This window comes from Bombus fervidus, chromosome 7 (genome assembly GCF_041682495.2).
Source record: "Bombus fervidus isolate BK054 chromosome 7, iyBomFerv1, whole genome shotgun sequence".
Taxonomy (NCBI): domain Eukaryota; kingdom Metazoa; phylum Arthropoda; class Insecta; order Hymenoptera; family Apidae; genus Bombus; species Bombus fervidus.
In genome coordinates this window covers 16,328,795-16,354,578 of record NC_091523.1, presented here as the reverse complement: position 1 = coordinate 16,354,578, position 25,784 = coordinate 16,328,795, and the positions used below count along the sequence as shown (strand labels likewise).

General features: G+C 44.2%; 1 protein-coding gene across 11 annotated transcripts in view; it reads right to left on the bottom strand.

The window, feature by feature from the left end:
* Positions 1-25,784, bottom strand: part of Ca-alpha1d (Ca[2+]-channel protein alpha[[1]] subunit D) — a 61,289-nt gene that overhangs the window by 29,342 nt on the left and 6,163 nt on the right. For all 11 annotated transcript variants that reach the window (XM_072007308.1, XM_072007310.1, XM_072007311.1 and 8 more), the window contains exons 2-16: positions 13,230-13,859; positions 11,786-11,891; positions 9,285-9,424; positions 7,246-7,352; positions 6,990-7,142; positions 5,306-5,502; positions 5,118-5,221; positions 2,779-2,942; positions 1,399-1,501; positions 1,114-1,259; positions 954-1,027; positions 732-883; positions 514-631; positions 335-427; positions 124-244 (exon numbers count right to left, since the gene is read on the bottom strand). In XM_072007308.1, the coding sequence (XP_071863409.1) occupies positions 124-244; positions 335-427; positions 514-631; positions 732-883; positions 954-1,027; positions 1,114-1,259; positions 1,399-1,501; positions 2,779-2,942; positions 5,118-5,221; positions 5,306-5,502; positions 6,990-7,142; positions 7,246-7,352; positions 9,285-9,424; positions 11,786-11,891; positions 13,230-13,540 (2,089 nt within the window). In that variant the 5' untranslated portion in view covers positions 13,541-13,859. The remainder of the gene's footprint in view (positions 1-123; positions 245-334; positions 428-513; positions 632-731; positions 884-953; positions 1,028-1,113; positions 1,260-1,398; positions 1,502-2,778; positions 2,943-5,117; positions 5,222-5,305; positions 5,503-6,989; positions 7,143-7,245; positions 7,353-9,284; positions 9,425-11,785; positions 11,892-13,229; positions 13,860-25,784) is intronic.

Below are 25,784 nucleotides of genomic sequence, written 5' to 3'. Positions count from 1 at the left end.
ACCGATATTATGTACCCTATGGTCCGTAAATATTGTCGGACGACGTATCGAATGGAGGATGGAAAATTACGTAATTGGACGAGGCCCGTGGCTGTTTGCGTATTTTCACGATAAAAAGGATACAGTTACCGCATATAAAGAGAATGATGAAATAGAAACAGGCGAGCATGCCAAAGCTTGCAACACCGCCATAGGCTCTAATTCCATCGTACATAACGGCGTTCCAATCTTCGCCGGTTAATATCTATAAATTGTACGACGACGTTCGATGGTCGGATATAATCGATTTAGGTTTCGACGACGCGTTGAAAGCGTTAAAAACGTGCAAGCTTACCTGAAAGACGGTTAACAAACTTTGCCAAAAGCTGTCGAAATTGTGACGGGGCTTGTTCTGTAAATCGCTAAAATTGAATTTTCCACCAAACACCTGCGAGAAAATGGAAAATGTTAGAGCTCGTTATCCATCGACGATGACCGGACGCGGAGAGACGAGAAAGAGCGACGGTATCGTACCTGCATGCCCAGCAGGGCGAAGATCACGATAAAAAGGAAGAGCAGAAGCAACAAAGACGCGATCGATTGTATGGAGTTTAAAAGGGAAGCCACCAAATTCGACAACGACCTCCAATATCTGTAAAATTCCATCGCGTTCGTTCACCGTAAATGCGTGTCAAAATGCGCAGCGTGTTGCTCGTAGGAGATGGTCGCCAGACCTCTCCGTGTAAACTTACTTTGTCACTTTAAATACCCTGAGCAACCGGACGCAACGGAGAACGGAAACGCCGAGCGGTGGCATCACGTGAGTATTCGTGAGGATCATCTCGGTGATGGAGCCGATCACGACGAAACAATCGAACCGATTGAAGAGCGAGACGAAGTAACCCTGTACGGATAACAAACGTTTTTATCGAGAGAAATTTCCCTTGAGAGACGTCGTTTGCCACGAAACTTACTTGAAATCCTAAGCTATACATCTTCAGCATCATCTCCATGGAAAACAACGCGATGAAAAACATGTTTGTGATCTCTGCGTAACCGAGAAGCAACGATATTTTAAATGGAAAAGTAAGGCGCCACGTTGGAGTATTAAATAGTAGCGAGAGGATCGCGTACCTTGAAAGTCATCCAACCAATGAGGTTGATTGTAGTGTTCGGTGGCCAGAACGCCGGTATTCAGGAAAACCAATACTATGATCAACCAGTAGAAAACCTGCGACTTGACTGCTTTTCTGCACGCCCTCCTCATTCTTCTGTTTACTCTGCGAATTTCCATTGCAAATTCGTGCGATCAAAGGCAAGCTAAGTAGCGGGGCTCGCTTTTCCACCTTCCGCTTTCCCCTTTATTATAACTCGCTTCAACGAAATAAAACAAGAAAGCGCGTCTCCACCCTCTCCTACCTGTCGAAATCCAGCTTCTTCCTTCTCCACAACGATTCTTGTTGAACCCCTTCCTCGTCACCCTCTAACTGATCCGTGCTTTCCATCTCGTTCTGTTGTTTCGCTGCGAAAGTCGTTTTATTCTTATTATCTTCGTACGCGAGATAAACGTCCCTATACAAAGGGTTCGTGGAAAGTAAAGAAAGAAAGACGCGTCAGGTAGATTTCGCAGAAGTTTACGAGTGGAAATTCGTGTTTAAATAACATCGTCGTTTCCAAGTAACGAAATATATCGATAGATCTCTCGCGAAAGGGTAACGATCAGTCTGCATTACCAGATTAACCGTCGATCGACCAAAGTTACGTGCTCGCGCGAAATAACGATTTAGAATTTTAACGATTTTGCCGCGGTAAAAATTCTGCAACGTCGTTCACGATCTACGTCGTCCTCTGTATCGTTAGACGTAAATGGAAATCTCTCGTATCTTTACGGACACGTTATTAAAGGTATCGAGGTAACAGAACCGAAACGGAGATTCGTTCGGCTTCTTAAAGATCGTAATCCTCGAGTTTCCCATAGATATGTAAAAATCCCGCGATTTAACCCTTTCGCTTCGAGCACCGCTTATAGGCGGCGACCACGTGACGATTTCTGGGTCCGACACCCCGTATATTCGGCATCCAAACGATGCATATGCAAATGCTATCTGTAGTAAATAATATATTTTTTCGTTATCGGCAGAACATTTTCTATTGATTTTATCGACATACTGGATTAATCGCTTCTTCAAGTGACTCATTGTCGAAACAACATCAAAACGTTTCACGCAATATACTTCAAATATTCAAACGATCGTATACTGTTTCATGCTAAAAAATCTATTTAATCCATTAACAGTGAAACGATATTTCATATACGGTTCTTACAAGAATTATTGTTATTTAAGACTTAGGAAAACGTATGTACAGCAACCACGCACACTGTGCGTATCTCTGGCTCGCGTTTCCCTTCAGTGACGGTACTTTGGCGGACTGGACTGCCGTAGCGAAAGGGTTAAATAACATCGTCGTTCCTAAGTAACAGAATATGTCCATAGATCTGTCGCAAAAGGGTAACGATCAGTCTGCATTACGAGATTAACCGTCGATCGACCAGAGTTACGTGCTCGCGCGAAATAACGATTTAAAATTTTAACGATTTTGGCGCGGTAAAAATTCTGCAACGTCGTTCGCGATCTACGTCGTCCTCTGTATCGTTAGACGTAAATGGAAATCGTTTGTATCTTTACGGACACGTTATTAAAGGTATCGAGGTAACAGAACCGAAACGGAGATTCTTAAAAATCGTATTGCTCGAGTTTTTCATAGATGCGTTTAAGAAACCGCTCGTAGGTAACTCACTTTTGCCGTCCTGCATCTTCGGCTCGTCGGTTTCCGGCTCGATATCCTCGGCCTGCGTGATCCAGTCCAAATAGCCTCTCAGGTCGTCCTCGATCTGCTGCTTCTCTCTGAGTTTGTGGAAGTCGCCTCTCGCTTTTGCTTTCTCTCTCTCCTTGGAGAATTCGCTGCACCGGGCAAAGGTACGTTGGTCGCAACGCGATATCAGAGACGCCGACGAGCGGTGTAATTGAAACGCGCGCGAATGAAATGGAAATGGAGAGTTGCGTGCGAGTTTCGCGTAAATAACAAAAGGAACGAGATCAACGGCGAGTCGCTGGTACAAAGCGAGGGGACTCGACTCGCAGTCCCTTGTCCCATGATGCGACACAAGCTGACAATCTTCCAGATTATCCGCTCTATTTTTCTCCCCGGGGCGTTCGAGCCGTTTTATCGTTTAAAGCGGAACGACGACGAATTCGCTGTGCACTTTGATAAGACGCGCTTTTACGGCTCGATCGTCCAAGCCACCGCTACGTAACGTAACTATCGGTAGACAACAAAAGGGATGTTTATATTTAAATCTTTCTTAGGAGACTACGACACTCGAGAATCGATACATCAACCATACATATATATCTATATGTCGGAGATGAAAGGACATCGGGGCATTCCTTTTGGAATTTTTGGGAAGATCCCCGGATACTTTGGTCCAGATTTTTTATTATAGCTGTGTTTAAATAATAAAACTTAGAAGTAGTTGTTTGTGATTTAATCCGATTATGTTTGCCCGAGATTAATGACAGTGGACTTGGACACGAGCTGGTCGCTGAACGTAGCCACGGTCACAGGATGGACGATTTTACCTAATAGAGGTATGAAGGAGTTGTATAGCTCTCCTTAAAAATATAGTTGTAGCGGTACACGTGCTCGAGGACAAATCAAGCCACGTGTGGTTTTGATCAACGAGACGACGATTGCGATTAGGAACTCGATGATGTACGCGTTCACTGGGCTGGTCGAACTTATCGGATTGTCCCCCAATCCAAGTGAAACTAGCCTTACATGCTCCTCTCCGTATTCCTCGGGTCAATCCCTGTTTTCAAGGAGAGCTACTTAATTACTTTATACCTCTGTTAGGTACACGTCCATCCTGTGACCGTGGCTACGTTCAGCGACCCGTTACGTCACTTCGAGCCCAAGCCCACTGTCATAAATCTCGGGCAAACATAATCGGATTAAATCATGAGGTGGGTAGTAGTAGCGATAGCGCGCTGCTGCTTGTGTAGAACGTGCGTAGTGTGAGACAGGTTCTGCTGCGGGTCGTCAGTGTCACTGCTGGGAGTACTGCTGCATTTTTCTTCTCATTTTTGCGTTGCAGAAGAGAAATCGGACTCGAGTTCCGAACGTTCGTAACCTAAGGCGCTAACCATTGCCGTCGTCCGACGCTAGTTAGCGTCGAGCGGTAGTATTTTTGCTGTCGAGTGCCGCCACGATCATAAACAGCTATTTCTCAGTTTTTTTTATTTAAATACAACTATAGTAAAAAGTCTGAACTAAAGTATCGGGGACGTTCCTAAACATTCCAAAAGAAAGGTCCCGATGTCCTTTCATCTCCGACATATATATGTATGTATATATGTATAAGAATAAGCTCGGTTTTACGAACTTCACGTACGCGAGGCGGAGTATGAGTTTCAGAAAATATCGTAAAACCGAGTGGGGTTTCGGGCCGTAACGTGGAAATTAGACGAAACAAAGATACGTTAACCGTCGATAATTAAAAGGAGAGACAGACACGGCCGGAAATGAAACAATTCCGCTGGTTATTTCGGTATCGTAAAAGTCGAAAAAGACGTAACTCGAGGCAGCTGTAGCGTACGTACGCGCATTGTACGTACGTACGAATACGTTGTATTACGAGCCCGAGGAGAAGTAATTTTAGTAGCGAACAATAAATCCGTTATGCGATCAGCCCCTAGCGATTGATGTACGTGTATTTATACGATTATTTGTCGCGTAGTTTTAAGAGGTAGGAACACGCTTTATAAAAATAAACCGACCGTATCGTATGGGCGTGTTACGTTCGCGTAATTCGAAAGAAGATGGAAATACGAACGAAATTAGAAAAGAAACGGGACTCTGTCGTAGAAATTTCGCGTCTTAAAATATACCTGGCGAACAAAATGAATTAACGTTGCGTTGCCGATCAACCGTTTCGCCAGTCGCTTTAAACCCGTTCCTTTCTATCTACTCGAAGAAAAACCTCGTTTACTTCTACTTCTTATCTTCCCTCGCGTTACGAGTACTTCTCCGACCAATTGACTCGGCCAACTCGATTTCCCTGGTCGCTTAATACTCACCCGGACAGTACACCGAGAATTAGATTCATGACGAAGAAAGCTCCCAGTATGACCATGGAGATGAAATAGATCCATTGCCACGAGCTTCCCATCGCGTCTTCGATCTAAGCCAGCAAACAGACAGAAAGAGAGCGTGAGATCGAGGATCGTTCGCGAATCGTTTCCGCGTTCCACGAAATCGATCTTACGTTGTAGAGCACGTCGGTCCAGCCCTCGAGAGTAACGCATTGGAAGACCGTCAACATGGCCAAGCCGAAGTTGTCGAAATTCGTAATACCCCAATTCGGACCTTCCCAGAATCGCCTGCTACAGTAGTACTCGGGTCCTACGTTAATGCACTGGAAACCGCCGGCTCCGCACGGAATTGGGTTGTCCATGATCGCGTCTGTGAATCCATTTCAAGAGGATATTTTCTTCCTCTACTTTTGCTCCCTCGCCTTGCCATCTTCCGCGCCGTATACGACTAAATCGCGATTATACAAATGGAATCCAAGTAGGAAGTTGATCCGACTGTCGATTATTTTAACAACTTCTATTCTTCCAACGGCATATTACGTCGTGTATTCTGTACTTTTTATACACCGGCGTAAATTTCCCATAAACGAACGAAGATCGGCGAGCGTAACGACGTTGGGTCAGTTCGGACTCGCGGTGAAGCTAGTCGCGATGCTGGAGCGAGACGCTCAAGTCGAAAATCTGAAACGACGCTAACGTACCAGGTCGTGCGACAGCCTTGAGACTTTGAAGAGTATCATTCTTTAGTCGAAAATATGGTCGACGAAAGACGATGATCGATATAGAGCGATTTGGCGCCCTACGCCGTCGTCACCGGTCCTTGGAACTCGGATCACTCAGCGAAATTGACTCGTAAGCTCGTGCCGCTATGTTACAACGCTTGTAAAAAGTATTTCGGTCGTTCTATTCGTTGTAGCATTTGCACTAATTCGTTAAATGTTCGAAGCTTTTCAACTCCTTCGAAGGTTTATTGCTTTACAAAGTACAGTCTTTCGGTCTTTTCTCTAAGCCAGACAAAGTACAAAACGTAGACTTTCGCGGCTGAATTATCGCGCGAAACCAACAGGTGTCCTGATATTTACGAACCGGAGCGTGCTCGATGAAACTTTGAAACTTTATTTTCTCAAAAAGCGAAAAGCGTCTTGATTTTGCGTGGAGCCCGACTACGATCGTACCAGGAATCTGTGCGCGTATCCGGCTCTCGCGTCTGGCCTGTCAGGCAAGTCAAGTGCAGGAATTCGCAGATTCTCGTGAATCAGCTGTTTACCGTGAGATACGCGCGGGCCACGCAGATCGCGTACCACGCGCTAAGAATAATTAGACGTTAGTTGCGCCGCGGCTGAATCATATCTAAAATAGCGCCGGTGCAAACTGTGTTTCGGGGTTAAGACGGGAACTCCCGCACCAACTTTGCCAACTTCACCGCGATATTTCGCGTTTCGAGAAATTCTGTCCAGCCCGAGTCCCCGTCCACGGATCATCGTCCTTTGCCTTCCACGTAATTTCGGTCTCTTCGGGAGAAACATTCTCCCGTCGAATCGCGAGGAAACAACACGCCGTTGCGTGGTCGTCGATGCCGATCTGTCGCGTATTTGTACGACGATTCGCAAAGTTTCGTCTTTCGAGAAATTCCTTCCGGTTTCATTCTATCGGTCGTCTATCGTCTTACTTTTCCGCGTAATTTCCATCCCTTCGGAAAGATTTTCTCGAAGTAGATCGAAGAAAGTCATCGAGACTCGTATCCATTCGCGTGCAGATTTTGCTGCGGTACATCGCGTACGCTGTTAGCGATGCAACGAATACCCACCTTTAGGTTACGTGTCTGTCCCAAGCGCGTCGTAAGCGAACGATACTCACCGGTGACATTGTGCCTGCAGGTTTTATGCATTTTGCCGGAGAACAGCTCGAGGCCGATGATAGCGTAAATAATGATGACGAATAGAACCAGCAGAGCGATATGGAGAAGGGGTATCATCGCTCTCAAAATAGAGTTTAGGACTACTTGCAGACCTGCACAGATCGACAAAGACATTCGTCACGTCCCGTTTCTTTCGTTGCGCTCGTATCGAGAAATAGTCGAAGTAAAGACATTTGTTTGATATGAAAATCTTACTTGGTACGCCGGAAACCAGCCTGAGAGGTCGTAGCACTCGAAAAGCCCTCAACGCCTTCACATCGAAGCCTTCTTTCATAAGTATCGACAATACCGTGCTCACCATTCTGCAAGGAGACGATGTTACGACATCGAACGTTAAAAATCATCTCGTCTTGGAATACGTTGCTGCACATCGAAACGTGCTCCGTCGGAGACAGAAACGGGCCACCGAGTAATTTCAAATCAAATTTCAGACGAAATTATTTTCTTGTATTTGCAACACGAAACTGCGCGACGAATAGAAAAATGGAATCGACCGTTACGTCTGTGCACATTCGACTGTGAAGAAACCTACCAACGTCGGTTTACGGCCGCCGTGAAATCGAGCGAGCACGAAGCGCATCTTTCTATCGTCTATCGTCGAAAGCGAGAGAATTATTTAGATGGCCATAGTTTTAAATCGTCTATTTTTATCCAAACGAAACATTCACCGTCTCCGGACGAGTATTTCGTACGTTTCGCCGAATTCCCTCGACGAAGAACTTCCATTTCTCTGCTTTGAATTTCGTCCCGTTTCCCCTCGATTATTCCATCGTGGATGCTCGTCGCTGCAAGATTTCGCGAACAGTTGGTCGACGATAGACGACGACGCGAGGTAGAACGATGCTTGGTAGAGACGACGACTCCGGTCGAAATTAAAACTATCTTAATTCGCAAAGCGAAGCTGACTCGGTGAAGCAGAGAAGGAATCTCTCTCGTTTCGCCAAGTAAGCAGAACTTATTGAATCAAAGTGGAATGCGCGACGGAGAACAAAGGAGGTCGCGTGCCGATTCAATGTCATCGTGCCCAAGAGACGACGCGAACTCGCGACACGCTTTTGTACGACGATGGAGGATGCAGGGGTAGAACATTCTCGAGAAATAGAATAGGAACAGCGCGATGAAAGTGCAGCCATAGGATTGGGAGGTTGATCGGGAAATCTGCGCGCAGTAAAATTTCCGTTATTGGCTCTAGCGATTCCCATAATCGTCGATTTACGGGCTGCGCGTGTTCCCCCTTCGGACCGATAAACTCGCGCAAGATAGCAATCGACTCTGCGAAGATCTGTTTTTCTTACGAAGGAGATCGTCGTCGACAGCGGACGATTTTCGGTAAATCGATGGGATGGGAAAATCGCGCGACAGACGAAACCCCGTGTTTCGTATTTAACGTATTGCAGGTATTAACGCGAATGTTCGTTAGGCGGTGAAAGATGATAATTAAAATGGAGATGTACACTACTGTACGCTTAACATTAGAACTACCATACCGATCAAAATTACTGCTTCTACAATTTTACTTTAAAATTCATGTTATATTTTTTTCCACAATGATGTAACGACTTTCGCATAACTAAAAGAATAATATAATGAATTTTATTTTATTTTTCATGTATTCGAACTGAAAATAATTTTGTATCGAGACTACTTATACCAATAACGGTGGAAATGGCTGGTACTTGTAAAAGGGTCCTGCAATCTGTTTATCGAATTCCAATTAACCAGTTTCCTCGTTTTCTACAACTTTCCACGCGTTTTTTAAATTTTTACCGCGTATCATTCGATATGACTATATGAATTATCAGGAAAATTCTGGATCGATCGCTAGACCGCTAGATGCTAACGTTAGAAATACCACAGCCTTCAAAACGACTGGTTCTACAATTTTATAAATGAGTCAATCCTCGTTTAGGGACGATGGTCCCACATGGATTAATAATACCAAGAATGTACCACGTAACATGGAATTGCTTCTGTAAGAAAGTACTAAATCGATAAATATAAAAATATTCTGTTATTACGTATTTTTTAAAGACCAGTCATTTTCACTGGTTTTGGTAGAAATAGCTTCGTGTTAACTATCGGTGGTTCTAGCGTTAACAGCGTTCGAATCTCATCGACGAGTATGTACGGTGACAAATTAATAACTGGAAACAGCGGTAACGATCGGTAAGTTTTTACGACCGTATATCGCTGTGTACAGCTGTAGATGCAAAATGAAAGGAAATTGTACTCACCCTATCACTACTATCGAGAAGTCTAATATGTTCCAGCCGTTTCGAAGATAAGCGCCGGGATGAGCCACGAAGCCGTAAGCGATGATCTTCATAACGCACTCGAGCGTAAAAATCACAAGAAATATATACTCTATTTTTTCCTGAAACACAGTGAAAGAAAGTGCGACATGAGTCGTCGACGTAGCGTCGAAGCTTCCTCCAGCGAAATCGTACGCGCGTCGATCGAGAACAAATCGCAAAGGCAGCGCTCGTCCGTTGCTCGAAGGTAAAGTTCACGCGTTCGAAAGTCAAACGCGCCATACGTTGTTCCTTGTCGCGTTTAATAGCAACACACGGGACGAGTCGATGAGAAGTACGCGCTATTTTCCGAGACATCGAGGTTCTCTGGAAACGCAACGCGATTCGTTTAAGACGTTTCTCGATGAAACCGAAATAGATGACGAGTTACTTTCAACAGTACGTACCTCTCGTCGACTCATTCTATCTACCTACAAGAATCGAAAGTTTCTGGCTGGTTTTATCGTCGCGAGAGACACAGTCTATCGCTGTTATCCAAAACCGCCGATACTTTTGCATTCGATTAATACGTATAGGCAAAGTGCAATGTTGGAAGCAATTTCTCAACTTTCGAAAACTCGTTTAGACCAGCTACCCGCTTTAATCTGTAAACTCGTCGCTATTTTGGTTAACAGGTTCTCGTGACAAGAAATCACGCGTGACACTGAAAATTCATTTAGCAAAGAGTGGAAAACCTTTGATCGTTTGGACGCGTCGATCGATAACCGATCAAGTTTGTTCGGCGTTTGCCAGAATGTAACTAAAACGTAAACGCTTATACCGCGTGTGCATTGTCGATCGAAACTGTCTACAACAACTTGCGCTACGCTCTTCTTGGCACACATCGGCACGGGGAGGATTCCGTGACGTAAACGTTTCAACAGGAAGGAAAATCGTCGGTGACGAGCTACGACGACGAGCGTCGCGTTCCACGTTCGCCATGAACCTCGGCAAAGGTCAGATCGAAAAGAAAATTTACGACACGCGATTATCATGTTCCGTGCATCGAAACGACGTTCTTCAAACTCCGATTCTTCAAACTTCAAACTCTATCGAAATTGAAATTGTTAGAATCTAAACGACGAATAACGTCGAATTTCGCGTTTTTTGTAATTCTTAAATTTCTCTGTCGAAGAACTTTTATCGCGTTTACCGTTCAAGGTTTCTCGTTGAGTCGAACTCGTTACTCGTTTAACGGTATTTCGTTGCGGCGGAAGCAAAGGAAAATTTGCAATTGAAAATGCTATAAAGGGCGACGAATTAAAGTCGAAAGAACGTAGAAATTTGTTCAACGTCAAAATCGATCGAATCGCGAGCAGTTTTTTCTTATTTTTGCGCTCCGAATGCAGCCTTGAAACGGAACTCGCGCGTCAATGTACGCTCTTTACGTAGCTAAATGCTTTTTGCCAAAGTTTCCGGTCTGACGCGGCGCGCAAACGTTTACCCTACCGGCAGCGGTAAACCCGTGGAAAAAGGCCAACCTTTGATAGAAGGTTTTATACTTCGTCTCGAAGGTTAGGTCTTAGCGTATTATCTAGGAAAACCTTTTATCCATTTTCCGGAACACGGGTTCGCTAGTTTCGATTCTATGGAAGCTCGAATTTACCTCGACCCTCGTACGTAGCTCTTTCCAACTATCTTCGATCGCTTTTCTTTCACCGACAAATATTTACCGTGACCGCTCCTTATTTTCTTTTTCTCGTCTTTCTTTATCGCGCTCGTCTTAAATAGCACGCGCAACGTTCCATTTAAAAACAGATCCCCGTCGATAACCAGGAAACTATTCGCGATTCTGAAATTCTAAAATTCAAATTCGTTAAACAGCGAAATTTATCGGTTCGGCCTCCGAGTGACTCACAAAACCGTCGTCTTTCCGTTCGACCCGTATACACTGGCCTATATATGAATCATATTTTCCAATAATAGCGAGGAACGATGGGTGCCGATGTTAGCAAGATTGAGCAATTATCGAAGTTTCACCTCGAATAAGTTCCATGCCATCAACCCTATCTCTTGGACGTAGCGTTTATTTATCGATAACCCAGCCGGATCGCGTGGTTCGACGAACGGAGCTTGTTATTCCTATTATCTTCTCTATTATTAGCTTAATCGAAATTCCTTGGTCGGAATTCGTCGTTCGAACGATATTTCTGTTGAACTTCGATCCGGGGGTCTGGCATCGATCAATTCGTTCACCGTAAAATGTACGAGAACGAAGAGACAGGGAAGAGGTCCTGCGAGTTGTTTATCCGAGGCGTTCGACTTCTGGATCGTTAAAGCGCTTAGCACGTGGCGTAAAATTTCTACCAAAGAAGAACAAAAATAGCCGTGCGAGGCCTTGCGAGTGTGTCGATCGTATTAAGGGGGCACGAGAAACGGGTGGGGGAGGGAAAACGATTCTCGAAGCAGAGTAAAAAGCGCTAAGAACAAAAGTAGGTACTTACCAAATACTGGTTGGTCAAATTAGAATCGCCAAATGGGTACGGTGTGTAGACTGCCAGGGCGATGCAATTCGCGAATATCGTCATGAGAATAAGCCACTCGAAAGGTCTGAAAAGTTGCGTCGAGGGATCCGGCTAAGGAAAATGAAAATAATCTCGGTAACGCGGTCGATGGTTCGCCATGCCGGCTCGCTATGCCGCAACTCTCGTTTTACTATTTTCTGGTCTTCACCGGGTAGCTGCAGCAGCGATACTTTTTTTCTCCGACATCTTCGTAGCTTCTAACCGAAGACGCGGTACGAAAAGCTGTAAAATTTCTCGTCGCGTTCTCACGGTTATACCATCGTTACGAGGAATATCGTAGAGTTTCTCGCGTAAAACTTTCCCCCGTTCGTTTCCTTCGTCCAATCGGTTGCATCGACGAGAGCGAGAAAACGAACATTGCCCTGGATTGATAGAGGCAAACTTCTTTTCACTGCGCGTTGTATCGAGCGTACAGACAACACGGTGTATGTATACGTTTTACGTAACAATGGAAAAGCGGGGGTAGGTAGGCTCTGAACAATATACTCTAGAATGGGTTTGTCAACAAGGGTTGACGTTCCCCGACAAGTTCCCCGGCATACGTTTCCACCCGCCTCCATTGGCCTATTTCGCTCTCGAACAAACACGGTACGTTTTCCGCGACAGGTTAGACGTTACGAGGGCAAAACGAGTGGAAACGAATAAGCAGAGACGAAACTTTGAAAGATAAGGCTGTGTGCAGTCACAGCGGTGCGTGCTGCGACCGACCATCGCGTCGCTTCGACAAGCGGAGAGATACTTTTGCGAGTGTCTCGAAAACTAAATTCTCGGAACTTGCCGAAGAAATTGCTCCGAACGTTAACCTTGACAACGCGTATATCAAGGTCGATCTATATGCGAGGGAAACCCATACGAAATTACCCCTGTTACTTCATTTTCGTTGCGAAGACATTTAACAGATACAATTTTGATTACACAGTTCGTTTCGTAAATCGATTTTTATGCTCCAATTTCTCTCTCGCGTTTTTATTAATTTATCGTTTATTTATTCGGACGGAATTATTCGAACGGAAAGAGAAGAAATAAAAAAAAAAAAAAGAACTGAAAAGGAGCGAAAAATACACACGTAGAAAGGGCACTAGGGTATAAAAGACAAGTTTCGACGTAACGCTGTCGTAAAACACGATCAGGAGCGTATCTCAAAGATTTCCATGGTCGCGTGGCAAGATTCTTAACGCGAAATCGAAACGAGAAACCATACGCGCCGACGACATCTCTCTCGTATTTTTCCAGAGACGAAAATACATCCTAATATCGGAAAAACCTGACCGAGCCAAAAATAACCGGAAGAACGTAGCAGGATGAAGCCAGGTCGTGTTCCTGTAACGATAGGAAAAAAGTAAAAGTTGCGTAAAAAGGATACTTCCATTCGATAACGTCGATGCACATTTTGCGCACGGGATTTTTCAGGGGTAAACAAAAGAGAGCCCTGAGTGGTCTGTCGGGTACCGCTTTGCCACCCCTTCGAGCCGGCCTTTTGGTGGCAGATTTGGCGGCACCGGTGCTGGTCCCGTGTGTCTGGCCCGTTTGAGACTGCGCGGTAGCTGGCTGTCCGTCCTGGGCAGTTTGGGAGTTCCGGTGCTGCCCGAGGATGGGGGGGGTCGCGGCAGTCGGCTGGGCCCCCGGCAGCTCAGGGGGGCCCAACCCCGAGCCCCCATCCCCCCCCGCGCTCATCGGTCCCTCCTCCTCGCCTCGATCACCGCCGTGCTTTCTCTTCTTCTTCTTCTTCTGATCCTTCTCCTTCGCTTCCTCTTGCTTCCTCCGCCTCCTCTTCCGCCGCCTCCTCCGCCTCCTCCTCCTCCTCCTCCTCCTCCGCCTTCTCTTCCTGTTATACTAGCGTATGCACGCTTCTCTGGCCCCTGCCTGACCACGCAGACGCCCAAGTAGACGCCTGACGACGCCGATCGACGCGCTCTCTCAGAGACGCCCCACCACCCGCTGCAGCTCGCCGGCATGCTACGGCACTGAGCTCTTTCGAACCTCCCTCCGTGACCTAAACGTTAAACGTAAACCGTTAGTGTCCTTTCTTCTCTCGTATCGCCGCTTTTCACTATACGTGTACAATATATTTATATATATATGCACGTGCATATCCAACTGTTTTACTCCAACTTTGTTTCACGTCGCGTCGAATATCCGACTTGTTGCAACGCGCCACCGCTCCCGACGAGTAAAACCTTCGGAAACGCGTAGCAGTTTCGAGGCGCCGAGACCGATCGTTTAGAAAGACGCGCGTATATCGAGTGTACGCGTATCGCGTAATTTATTTGCTACGCGTGTTACGGCACATCCGCGTCCTGATTAAATTCTCAGCAGCGCGATTAACGGAGTAAACTGCTATAGCTTTGGATTAGGTTTAATCAACCTTGTTACCGCCGGCTCCAAAATCTCTAAACACTCTGCACGTAGACCAACGAGATCGATGGATCGACCGGTGGTAGTTTTCGCGCATACACCCAGAGTCGATGAATCGACCGGCTGGCGCTAAAAGGATTTTAATAGCGTCAAGAAACACCTTGTCGTCAATACGTACAACGACTAGATATATAGAGTTGCAAAATCCACGCCCTGCAACAGACTGTATATGTTACGTAGCTTTATCATTTTTTGCGTTTGGGGGAAAGCGCGTAGCTTCGCTGCTACTACCATCGCGCTGTTCCTCGAGAAAAAACCTTTCCACTTTGTTTCTCGAACAGAACTGTTGGCAAATCTGCACGGCGTTCGCGTTCGAAAGCAGCGAACGCTACACGCGATGATCACATCACATGATCGTCTCGTAGGTATCGTCCGTCTGCCATTGGATCGATCGAGATATTCGCGAAAATGGGAAAAAGTCGCGGTAGCTGTATAGGTAGTTCCTCGAGAAACACCTTTCCACTTTGTAGCTCGAACAGAACTGTTGGCAAATCTGCATGGCGTTCGCTTTCGAAAGGAGCGAACGCTATACGCGATGATCACATCGATGATCATCTCGTAGGTATCGTTCGTCTGCCATTGGATCGATCGAGATATTCACGAAAATGGGAAAAAGTGGCGATGGGTGTATAGACTGTTCCTCGAGATTTCGCAGCGGACGCGATAAATATTTACGAGCGTAAGACGAAGTAGTTTCGCTGCTTGTCTCGCGCCTCGTTAACGTTCGAGGCTGTGTTCGTGGATGGGGCGATTTGACGTTGCCAGGCTCTCGCCAACGAGTTATGGGATGACGGAAAAGGGATCGAGCGTAAAAGCCGTTCGTTGTTCTCTTCTTTGTGTTCGGGTTCGAGCCTGACATCGGTCTTTCTTCTCCGGCTGAACGAGAATTGCCGTTTTGCGTTAGCATTTCCACGTTACACGGGCGATTCTCTGAAAAACAGCTGCGCTAAAATGGGTTAAATCGTAACAATGGAGAGGAAATTTCTCGCCGCTCGAAAATAAGCTCTCGTTCGAGCAACGTAATTAATAAGGATAATAAGCAGAAAATATTCGAACGATAATCTGGAAAAATATTTCGAAATTAATTCACTGTACAAGCGTCGCACGATACGATATATCGTGCGCATTGTACAGAACATTTGCAAGCGATCGTCGTAATTAAGTTGATAAAGTTTCAAACGAATCCGAAAAGGGACACGCGAGTTACGAGATATTTAACACGAGCATGTACTCGCGTAGATCGCAAATAACGTTCGAAGAGTCAAGTATTCGCTGTCGATTAATCTAGCGAGATCGTCTTTGGTCTGACGCATCGACTATGCATTTAGGACGCCTATTCGTATTGCGTTACATAAATACCTTTTTCGACTCTGCAAAATATACGACGACGACGACGTTGGTAATGCGAGAAGACGAAAAGTATGAAAATGAAAAGTTTTTCTAATTCGCGTTCGAGTAAGTTTATCGGTCAACGGTACTCGATTTCCGCGACGAATCTTCTCTCGAAACGGTCAACGCAGATGGGATCGGATAGAGACACCGAGCTCGCGAACGCGTAAATTCGCGTTTTCGATGGCATCGATCGGGTAAAAAATGGAACGTTTCGGCGATAAAAGCCATGGGACGAGGAACGGTTGAGTTTCGGCAAGTCCGGGAGTCTGGGATTTATAATGGACTCGCGCGCGCTATATTTAGTGAGCCTAAATACTAGAAAGCTCTACCTACGAGCGAGTTTCTCGTGCGCGTGCTTGTTTCAATCTCGTCGCGTGAACTTGTCTGAAATCGTTTGCCCCGACTGATCCACTGCTCCCTTTAAACTAACGCTACGTACGTACGTTTATAGTGCCGCCACGAGCATGTGTAGCGTATACCTTACGTGCGTTTAATCGATCGTAAATTTCGAGTCTCGTTATCGATCGGTCGCGTCCAAACGTTACGGTACTTTTCAATAATTTCCAACAATTTTAATATCGTTTAACGTTAATATTTCATTTAATAACAATGGATTTTAATATCATCGTAGTTTACGAGTCGCGAGTTACCGATTACTAATTAGCTGTCTCTCGTAACGAAGACAAATCCGCCGTCGAGAAAGAGGAAACTCTGGAAATAAATTTGACCAATTGCCGATCGTTCGATCGTTCTACGCGACGTAAGATTTTTACAAAGTTGTAAACTAGAAAATTCGAACGTACGACTCGTATCTATTCGCGTTAAAATAAATCTTCGTTTGGAAGACGCGAGATCGCGAAACTATTTACGAGAGGAAGCGAGTGGAAGAACGTTTCTTCCAGAAATCGAATTTCCCTGCTTTCATCGAGATGACTCGACAGTTTCTTTGTAACTACAACGCGCAATTTTCGGTTTTCCATTCGCTTATTCCATTATGCACGTTCCACGATCGAACAGCAGCACGATGTACGTATATCGAATATTCGTACGATCGAGTTTCGCGCTGTATGTAGGTTATCGGATAATTAATGAAAGCAGCGAGTATAACTCGTTTGACCATTGAAAAACTTGATGTCAACGAATTGTTCGTTCGTTAGGAAGGGACAGCTTAATGAAATTTATCGGATAACGAGATTGCGAGAAAAGATATTAGCATCTATTCAGAGGCGGTAATTGTCGAGAAATTAAAGAGACGAATGATCGGTGGTTCGGGGCGCCTGACGAAACGAACGTTTCTATCAATCGATCGCACGAATCTATGGTTTCCCGGGTTTCCATCGAGTTTCTAATAACGCGTTGCACTTTGTAACCACGTCTCGTGAACGTTCGTTTCTTCGCGCTTTCCAGTGACACGTTTGTAGTTTTCCGGCTTTCGATTCTACTTTTAACGATACATCGGCAATTGTGAATCGCATGCGGTTTCGGATCTGCGCCGAAGAAACGCACCGCGGTATCCACGAAACGTCGTGTCGATACAAAGTGCAACGCGCTATTAAAAACACCGATCGAAACCGCGAAAACGTCGTCCGATGTTCAACGTGGAACGTTAAAGCGTAAAATTCCCGTCGATCGGTTGCTCGGCGTCGAACGTTTCGCAACGAGAAGATAGGTTCGGTGGAACACATCCTAAAATACAGCAACGGAAGAATCTCATGTCTTTGCTCTTCTTTGTAGCCTTTCGATCGAATATCGGTCGGCGCTAACAAAGTTCCCTCGTGTCGAACGGATATGAAGACACGCTCGTTCGTAAGATAGTGGCCGACTGGTGCTAACGAGTTAAATTTAGTTCGCCACTTTGCTGCCACGGAAGCATCGGGCAAGCTGGGCCGCTTACCCGTTTACCTCCTGGCATGCGCTTCGCTCCGACCTCCTAGCGATCCCTTTTCGTTCGACAGATTTCAGCCCTTTTCTCTCGGCGAATGTCCCTCTCAAATGGCGCTCTTGCTTCCTTGCTTCCACTCGTCGCTGATACGGCCGGATCGTTTTGTCACGGATACAATCAAAAATATATCGTACGTATCTTGATTAAAAGATATCCTATATAACGCTTTGACAGTCGCTGTCGCGTAAACGTGATCTCCATCTGCTACCTGCAGACAGCCGTTTTTGTAACATCAACTTCTTTTTTTTTTTTTTTTAGTTTAATCGGCACTTACGCGCGAGACAAATGGTCGTTGCATTTGACAGTGTTGTATGGAAGGAAAACGATTTACAGATAGACCGGGAAGAGCGTCGATTTGCAAGTGCAACGATCCGAACGAGCGAAAGCGAATGCTCGCTAAACGTAGATTACAGTCGCGATTGCTGCGACTGTATGGCACGATGATCGCGGGAAACAAACGAACGCAAAACGAATCGAGATAGTACGATGATGAATTCGGTAGAATTTTCTGAAAAGACGCGTCGTAATTTTGTACGATAACGCACCGAGCGAGAGGCGACGGCGGTTGATTTACACCGAAATCTGCCGCCGTCGAATCGTCGACGTTGGGACATGGGACCGTCTAACGATGTAATTTATCGCGCGATAGTTATTTTCCAAATTAACGAAAGTAAAAGCTTGCCAGAGTTTGGTCGCTTCGCTCCGTGAATTATATATATTTATAATTATAAATTATTCGTTAAAAACATCGCGACACCCTGACGTGACGCCATAGAGTCAACCTACGCGTGATAAATAGGGAAGAAATCGATATCGCCGTAATAATAGGCGTTATCAACCTTTTCTTTTTCGCGCGAACCTTGCTATATGGGCTACCTAATGGAAATAAGCGTAAAAGTAGGTGCGACGTGGAGGTACTTGGATATTTAATCAGCCTCGTCCGAGGTGATACTTTACGATCAAGACCGGTGCCAATAATCTAGTAATGGAGAATCGATCGTATCGGTTAAGCACCTAGCTTGATTGATGTTTACATTAATGGAGAAACTAATTGCCAACTGGTACTAACAAGGATTCGCGCGGCCGAGCTCATTTGGCTTCCATTAATTACAATTTTATAGGTTAACGATATAGAAATCGATAATCACGAAAGAAGGTAGAAAGCATCGCTCCGAAGAAAAGACACGCAGCCAAGCTTTTGTCGCTAATCTTCCATTTGTTTATTTGCTTATTCATTGGTATTAACACATTGTTGGCCCGTTACGAGTTAACTCGTGTTTTCATGGCCACGAGAAAATTCGCGATGCGCTTTCCTTTCGCATCAGCGTCGTTTAACTTTAAAGTGGTCCAAAAAATTAGCATTTCTTCTGATAAACCGCAGCTTGTTCATGCGTATAAAATGTACCTATCTGCCAGAAAATAAAACGAGATACAACAAATTTCTACCGGAAATAGCGAAGGAATGGATAACTGTGGATTCCAAAAAATGCGGCATTGCACCTGATTCTCGAATTTATAAAACGGCTCTTTGTAACGATGCACCTTTCAGGCTTTCCGGACGACTAAGAGGCCGCGGCTTAGAAAAAATAGTCACTGGCAGAGAAACGAATTTGGGTAGAGCGTGCGGAGTATGCTCTTCAAAAGGGAAACGCAGCGAAACTAGATATATTTGCAAAAGCTGCTGTGTATTACGCGTAGATGATCGTTACACTGTTTATCGTACGGAAAAGAAATATTTTAAAAAGTTTAAGTAAGAAATAACATTCATTAAAATTTATTTATATCGTTTTACTTCCACGTGCAATTACGAAATTGTTGAAGTGGTCGCCACTTCTAAGAAAACTCTACATCTGGTCTTTAGTTTTTCTCAAGCACCGAAGTCATCGACAGCGCATAGACGAAAGACTGCGTCGAAGGCAAACCATAAACGGTACACGTGCAACTTCAGGGTTTTTCAGTCGTATCATATTTTCGCTCATGTTGTATTCCAAACTTTGTACTTACACTTTAATATTCGAAATATATATTTTCTATTCACGTACATCCGATAACCTTAACAGAAATAATAGTCGATGATACGAGATAAATTCTCAGTAAAATTGCCGCTCGACAATGTGTTAACAGGTTCCGGCTTGGTATTATTGTACATAGACCGGATCGAGAATTCTACGAATATAATTTGCACAAGTTAATGTTGATGAATGTCGATTCTAAGAACTCCCTGATTCTGTTCTAGTTCCTAGAAAGTGGAAAAACAGCTGCTGTTTAACTGCAACTGTTCTATATGTTATCACATACTTATGCAGGATGCGTCATTTAAATGGAAATACTTAAATATCTGCGTTATTTATGCTCTCCGATACTAGACGCTAGGTATGCTATTCATTTTCTTACGAAACTTTATTCGCTGTTTCTAACCGCGTTGTATCGAAGGGCAATCTGACTATTAAATAAATAGAAAATCAAAGAATCGAGAAAACTGCGCTTGCCGTATTTCTACCCTGTGGTCTTCGTATTCTAAAGGACACGATGGTACGAGAGAATTTAAGAGTGCAGAGTTTTTAACGCACAAAATCTTTACAGAATGGGAATACGCGTGTATACGTTGTTGCAACGATACAAGAATTCTGAACGCAAGACCATAGATTCGACTAATTACAGTCTCTCGATGAATATATTTTTGGCTCGATAGATGTCGATTTTCCTTGAACGCGAGACCGATTTTGAAAAAGAACGAGCCGATACGGTCGTGTGTCATGACGTTGGCTCGCTTTATGTTTTCCAAAGTGCCACGTGTGCCATTTCATCGACGCGTTTCGCGTTACGAACGATCGCAGTTTTGGACAGAATGTTTACGTAACTCGTCGAGACGGATTTTGGCAGCAAGGGCTAGAGGAAAAAAAAAAAATAAGAACATCGTGAATCGTAGAAAACGTACCGCTGGAAAAAATTGGTCTTCTTTGAGAAGAAGATGGGAGAAATGACGCGCGAGGAAAAAACGAGGAAAAAGTTGAAAAGGGTATTTATGGAGGAGGAACAGAAAGGAGACACGCGGATGAGAAAGGAAAAACACGGAGGAGCATCGATTCCGGTGCAATGCGTCCTACGTGATTCTATTGTCCGTTAACTGGAGCCGAGTTTTCCGGCCTGATATCAATATTTCAGCATCACAAAGTCGTCCCTCGACTTTCGTGAAAGAAGGCCGATTGTTCGTGAAATATGTAACTCCCATTCTGTGTCACTCGTCCCTTTTGTTTCTTCGTCCTCGTCTTCTGCGAACTATTCGAGATATAATACACGATATACCAGTGCAACCAATCTAGAAAGGAGAACGATCGAATCGCATTTCACGTCGTCGTCAATGAACTCGGTTAGGACGCCAAATACTCCGAACAGAGAGAGAGAAAGAGAGAGAGAGAGAGAAATATGCTAATTGAGGAGCTACTTGAAAGAGGACCTATGGTCAATGGCAAGTAAACAGCGTGGACCTAAATTCGCGACACAAGCAAACTGCCCAAATTTACGTGTACGATATATAGATGCCAGATGTGTATTCGTTTGATCAAATAGCTAAATTACATATTACGAAACTGCTGTTTATTTCGCTGTAATTATCGATCGGAGTACGCGATGTTAGACAACTAGAATTAAAAGGTTCGTCGCAATTTTGTCTTATGGACGCGTTTTCCCAGAAGCTCTTTAATTGGCGGAATATCAATCGTAAGGTACGCGAACACGGTTCGTTTGATTTCTATTAAATCGGCCAATTTGCTAATGAGATACAACGGACGCGACTCTGAAACAAACTGGATGGAAATTTATTCGCTCAGCGCGTAATAACGTCGTCAAAATACTATTGCCATTTCCATGCAAATTTTTCTCGATATTTCTAACGTTATCGACGTGCGTTTCGTCTGGCGATCGTAAACAACCTAACTGCCACAAAACTAAAAATTGCTCGACTCTGATAGATCGCACCTTACACGAGCGAAATGAGAATAACGTCGGAAGTACTCAAGATGGAGCATTCGGCTAGCGTATCCCGCTCATCCTGCGATCCGAGCTTCTTCTCAAAATCGTACTCGAGATATTTTTACTCCTAGACACATGTCCGGGCAGCCATCGAGATCGTCGAACTTCTCTTGTCTTTCGTTCGAAATAGCGTTAACTCGAATTTTACGTTCCCTCGATCCATAGCGAACTTTCGTCCTTTCGCGAGGTCTCGCTGCCGCGGTGAAAAAGAAAAAAGAAACAGGGCTTTAAAAATAGTTGACACTTTGGATGACGAACAGCCAAGAACATTCCGGATGATATCCAAACAGCGAATCTGCAGAATTGACGTTTCTACCCTGCAAGAGACACTTGTAATACATCGATGACTCGCCATCTATCTTCCGTTCCTCCGCATCAAGTGGATGATGCCCTTGCGGCTCAGGCGAAACGCTCGATATTCGTGCGCCCAAGTTCCTAGTTAAAATCATAAATCACAGAAGGCAAACACGATATTTGTTTCGATTTTCTGATTTTAACGCCGGTCCGTGTGATCAGCTAGGAGAATTTCAATACGACGTAATTGAAAACGAGAACAACCTGTTAGATTCGAAGATGCGAATCATTTCGAAATAACGGGAAAACCGGCGAGATTTCACGGAGGTCGAAGATGCAGCTATTAAGACGAACGATATTTGAATATTAAATCTCATCGCGAGAGAAATTTCGTCTACGAAAGTCTACTAGTTTCGAAAGTAGGAAATACGCTCGTACGTTTCAAAATTGATGAAAATAAGCCGATGGATATCGAAGATACGAAAGTGTACCGCGTTGACTCGGGCTCGCGTCGAACGTATTAACATGTAAAAGTCGAGAGAAAAGAATTCCAAGCGATGCAACTTGAAGGACGCTTGGAATTTCTAATCGGCCGAGTTTAAGAAGTACGCATTATTCGTAGTATTCCAACTATACTTTATATTCCTTTTAACTCTCGGCTCTTTCATGCCGGAACTCGATATGCGATCGCTCTCTTCTGTTATTCGCCCTGGCGTTTATTCTCGCGGAGATAGATGGTCGTGTTTTCTTCGACCATCAAAAGCGAATCGTACGTCGAAACTGTCAAATTTTACCGGTCGAAGAGTTTCGAAGTAGGTCTAACGATGAAATCGCGTTTATCAGAAGAGGAGGAACAATGTAAATTTCATATTGAAAAGCGCAAAGCGTTCGTTACTACGAATATTAGTCGACCATGAATTTACAGCGCACTTCACAAACTGCTTCGATTTTTATAGACTCTGAACTGATATTTGCCGGTTTATTCGAATTACCAGAGCGTATATATTTTTTAAAATTCGTATCTTTATAGACGCAAGTGGAAAAATTGTCTCATATACCGCTGCTGTTACAACGAGTACCGTTGCATCCAACGCTCGACGTATTTTTACGCGTTACGCGCGTCGTATGCCTCTTTCGCGTCATAACCCTTTGCACTCCGAATTTTATTTCAATTTCGTTGGCGGCAGTTTTCAAGTGTTTTATTTGAAATTTACTTTGACCAAAAGATAAAACAATTTAAAAAAATAAAGGAAGAAACAGATTCGCTTAAATACCAGTATCGAGATACGTATAATCGTGTGTGCTAGACTAGATCGGCCACGTAGTAGTGACACGCGTATGCGAATATGAGTGTGTGGAAGTATATGTGTGCGCGATGTCTCGAAAAACGGATGAATGTAACTGTTTCGTTGGCACTGTGATACGGAAGATGGTGGGGCAGAGTGCTGAGACGCGTGCAAAAGAATATCGACGAGGATCCTGGAAATCGTTTATTAAATAAATCTAAGACTATTTTCATATGAATTCTAAGCGCAAACTTAGTGTTCCTTTACTTTTATTTCGGCGATTAAGATGCACAATTCTCAACAACCAGTTTTATTCACACTATCGTTGTATTTTGTTACTTTTAAGTGTATGATATACCTTGAAACAATTTCCAGGATGCAATGCTGCTTTTCTTTCGCACGTTTCGCAAAAAAAGGTGAGACTCGAAAAACGGATGAATATAGTGTTTCGTTGGCAGTGTGATACAGAAGATGGCGAGACAGAGTGCTGAGACGCGTGCAAAAGTATATCGACGAGGATCCTGGAAATCGTTTATTAAATAAATCTAAAACTATTTTCATATGAATTCTAAGCGCAACCTTAGTATTCCTTTACTTTTATTTCGGCGATTAAGATGCACAATTCTCAACAACCAGTTTTATTTTGTAACTTTTAAGTGTATGATACATCTTGAAACAATTTCCAGGATGCAATGCTGCTTTTCTTTCGCACGTTTCGCAAAAAAAGGTGAGACTCGAAAAACGGATGAATATAGTGTTTCGTTGGCAGTGTGATACGGAAGATGGCGAAACAAAGTGCTGAGACGCGTGCAAAAGTATATCGACGAGGATCCTGGAAATCGTTTATTAAATAAATCTAAAACTATTTTCCTATGAATTCTAAGCGCAACCTTAGTGTTCCTTTATTTTTATTTCGGCGATTAAGATGCACAATTCTCAACAACCAGTTTTATTTTGTAACTTTTAAGTGTATGATACATCTTGAAACAATTTCCAGGATGCAATGCTGCTTTTCTTTCGCACGTTTCGCAAAAAAAGCTGAGACTCGATAAAGGAGCTGCTGAGATAAAAACTGATGTCGATTCACACTCGACATAGGAGTGCAAAGGATTAAAATTGTTCATAAACGGACAAAAATCCGCAATCTGATAATTACTCATCATCGAATTGAATAAAAAATGACGAGAAGGTGAGAATCGTGGCCGTCTATGGATCGGGATTGAATTAGAACAGATCGATATCGTTAAAGCGAAACTAGGAACGTTTGAACGGTAACAAACTATCCAGACAGAAAAGGAAACGATATTTCCTTGCTGCTGAGGCAATCCGTCGGCGGAAGCGTAGCGAAACGGAAACCCGATGCAATTGCAATTCGAACGTCATCGCGCTAATCCTGTACCGGCAAAGAACGTCGTATCGTTGTATGCCACGGCATTACCCCGAATCTTCTTATCGCCGCTTAGCAGACTGTATCAACGGATTTACGTTTACAAAAGAAAATCACAAAAGATGGACAATTTTTTATCTTATTTCTCGTTGCTGTTACTCTTGCATAATGCGATCCGACCAAATTCTACTACGTTCGTTCTTCTACGTTCGCCTCCTTCTTCTTTAATTCCTTTTTACCGTGCATCAAAGTTTTACGAATCTCAGGATCGAATTTATTCGCCGTCTCTTTTACGTAAAGAAACTTGACGATTGTCTGCAACTTTACGCATATACATACAACGTACATGCGAAGGAAAATCTTCCGCCTTGGTGAGACGTAACGCGACTTTGATTAATTTATACGACGGTGCTACGTATACAAACGTATTAGACCAACGATATACGATACCAAAGTGCAACGAACGACGATTAATCTAGACACGTCGCTGTATAGTAAAAATCGTGCTACTTTCGTCTTGATGCTTCCGCGTTATCGTAAACTTGACGACGCTGGAAGACAGGTAACTATTCTCGAAAGGAATAAATATAGAAAAAAGAATATGGTTGATCGAAAGTGACAGAGAATGTCGAAAGAAAGAAACGCGAGAGCAAGCTGCGGATGAAATGGAAACGAAGACGCGTTCCGGAATCTGCGGCGCGTTAATAAAGTTTCTTAACGGCGTGGCGCAACTTTCATTAGGGAAATGACAAAGTAAGGGTGGCGGCGACGGTGACTGGCGGCGTTTCGAAGAAAATCAAAGTCGGTCTCTCTATACCTCGGCCTGTTTAGCTTGCGTGACTCTAGTTCCGACGATACCGAATATCATTAGCCTGAATATCGAGCGAACACGCCCGAACCGAGCTTTTGTTTTTCGTCGCCAGGATCAGACGCTCTTCGCCGAACTGCACCGTCCTCGTAAAACCGTAGGACGACGTTCTTCCCTCCTGTTCTCTGGCGCCACTCTCCTAATAATGGATCGGAGTATCTTTTCAAGGTTTCTCGTTTTCCTCCGCTTTCCCCATCCACCCGACCATCTTCTATTTCTTGTGCCGCGTGTGTACGTTCAACCAGCATTATTTATCTCTATTCCGTTTGCTATTCCTGTTCGCCTCGCAAAACAAGATCCAG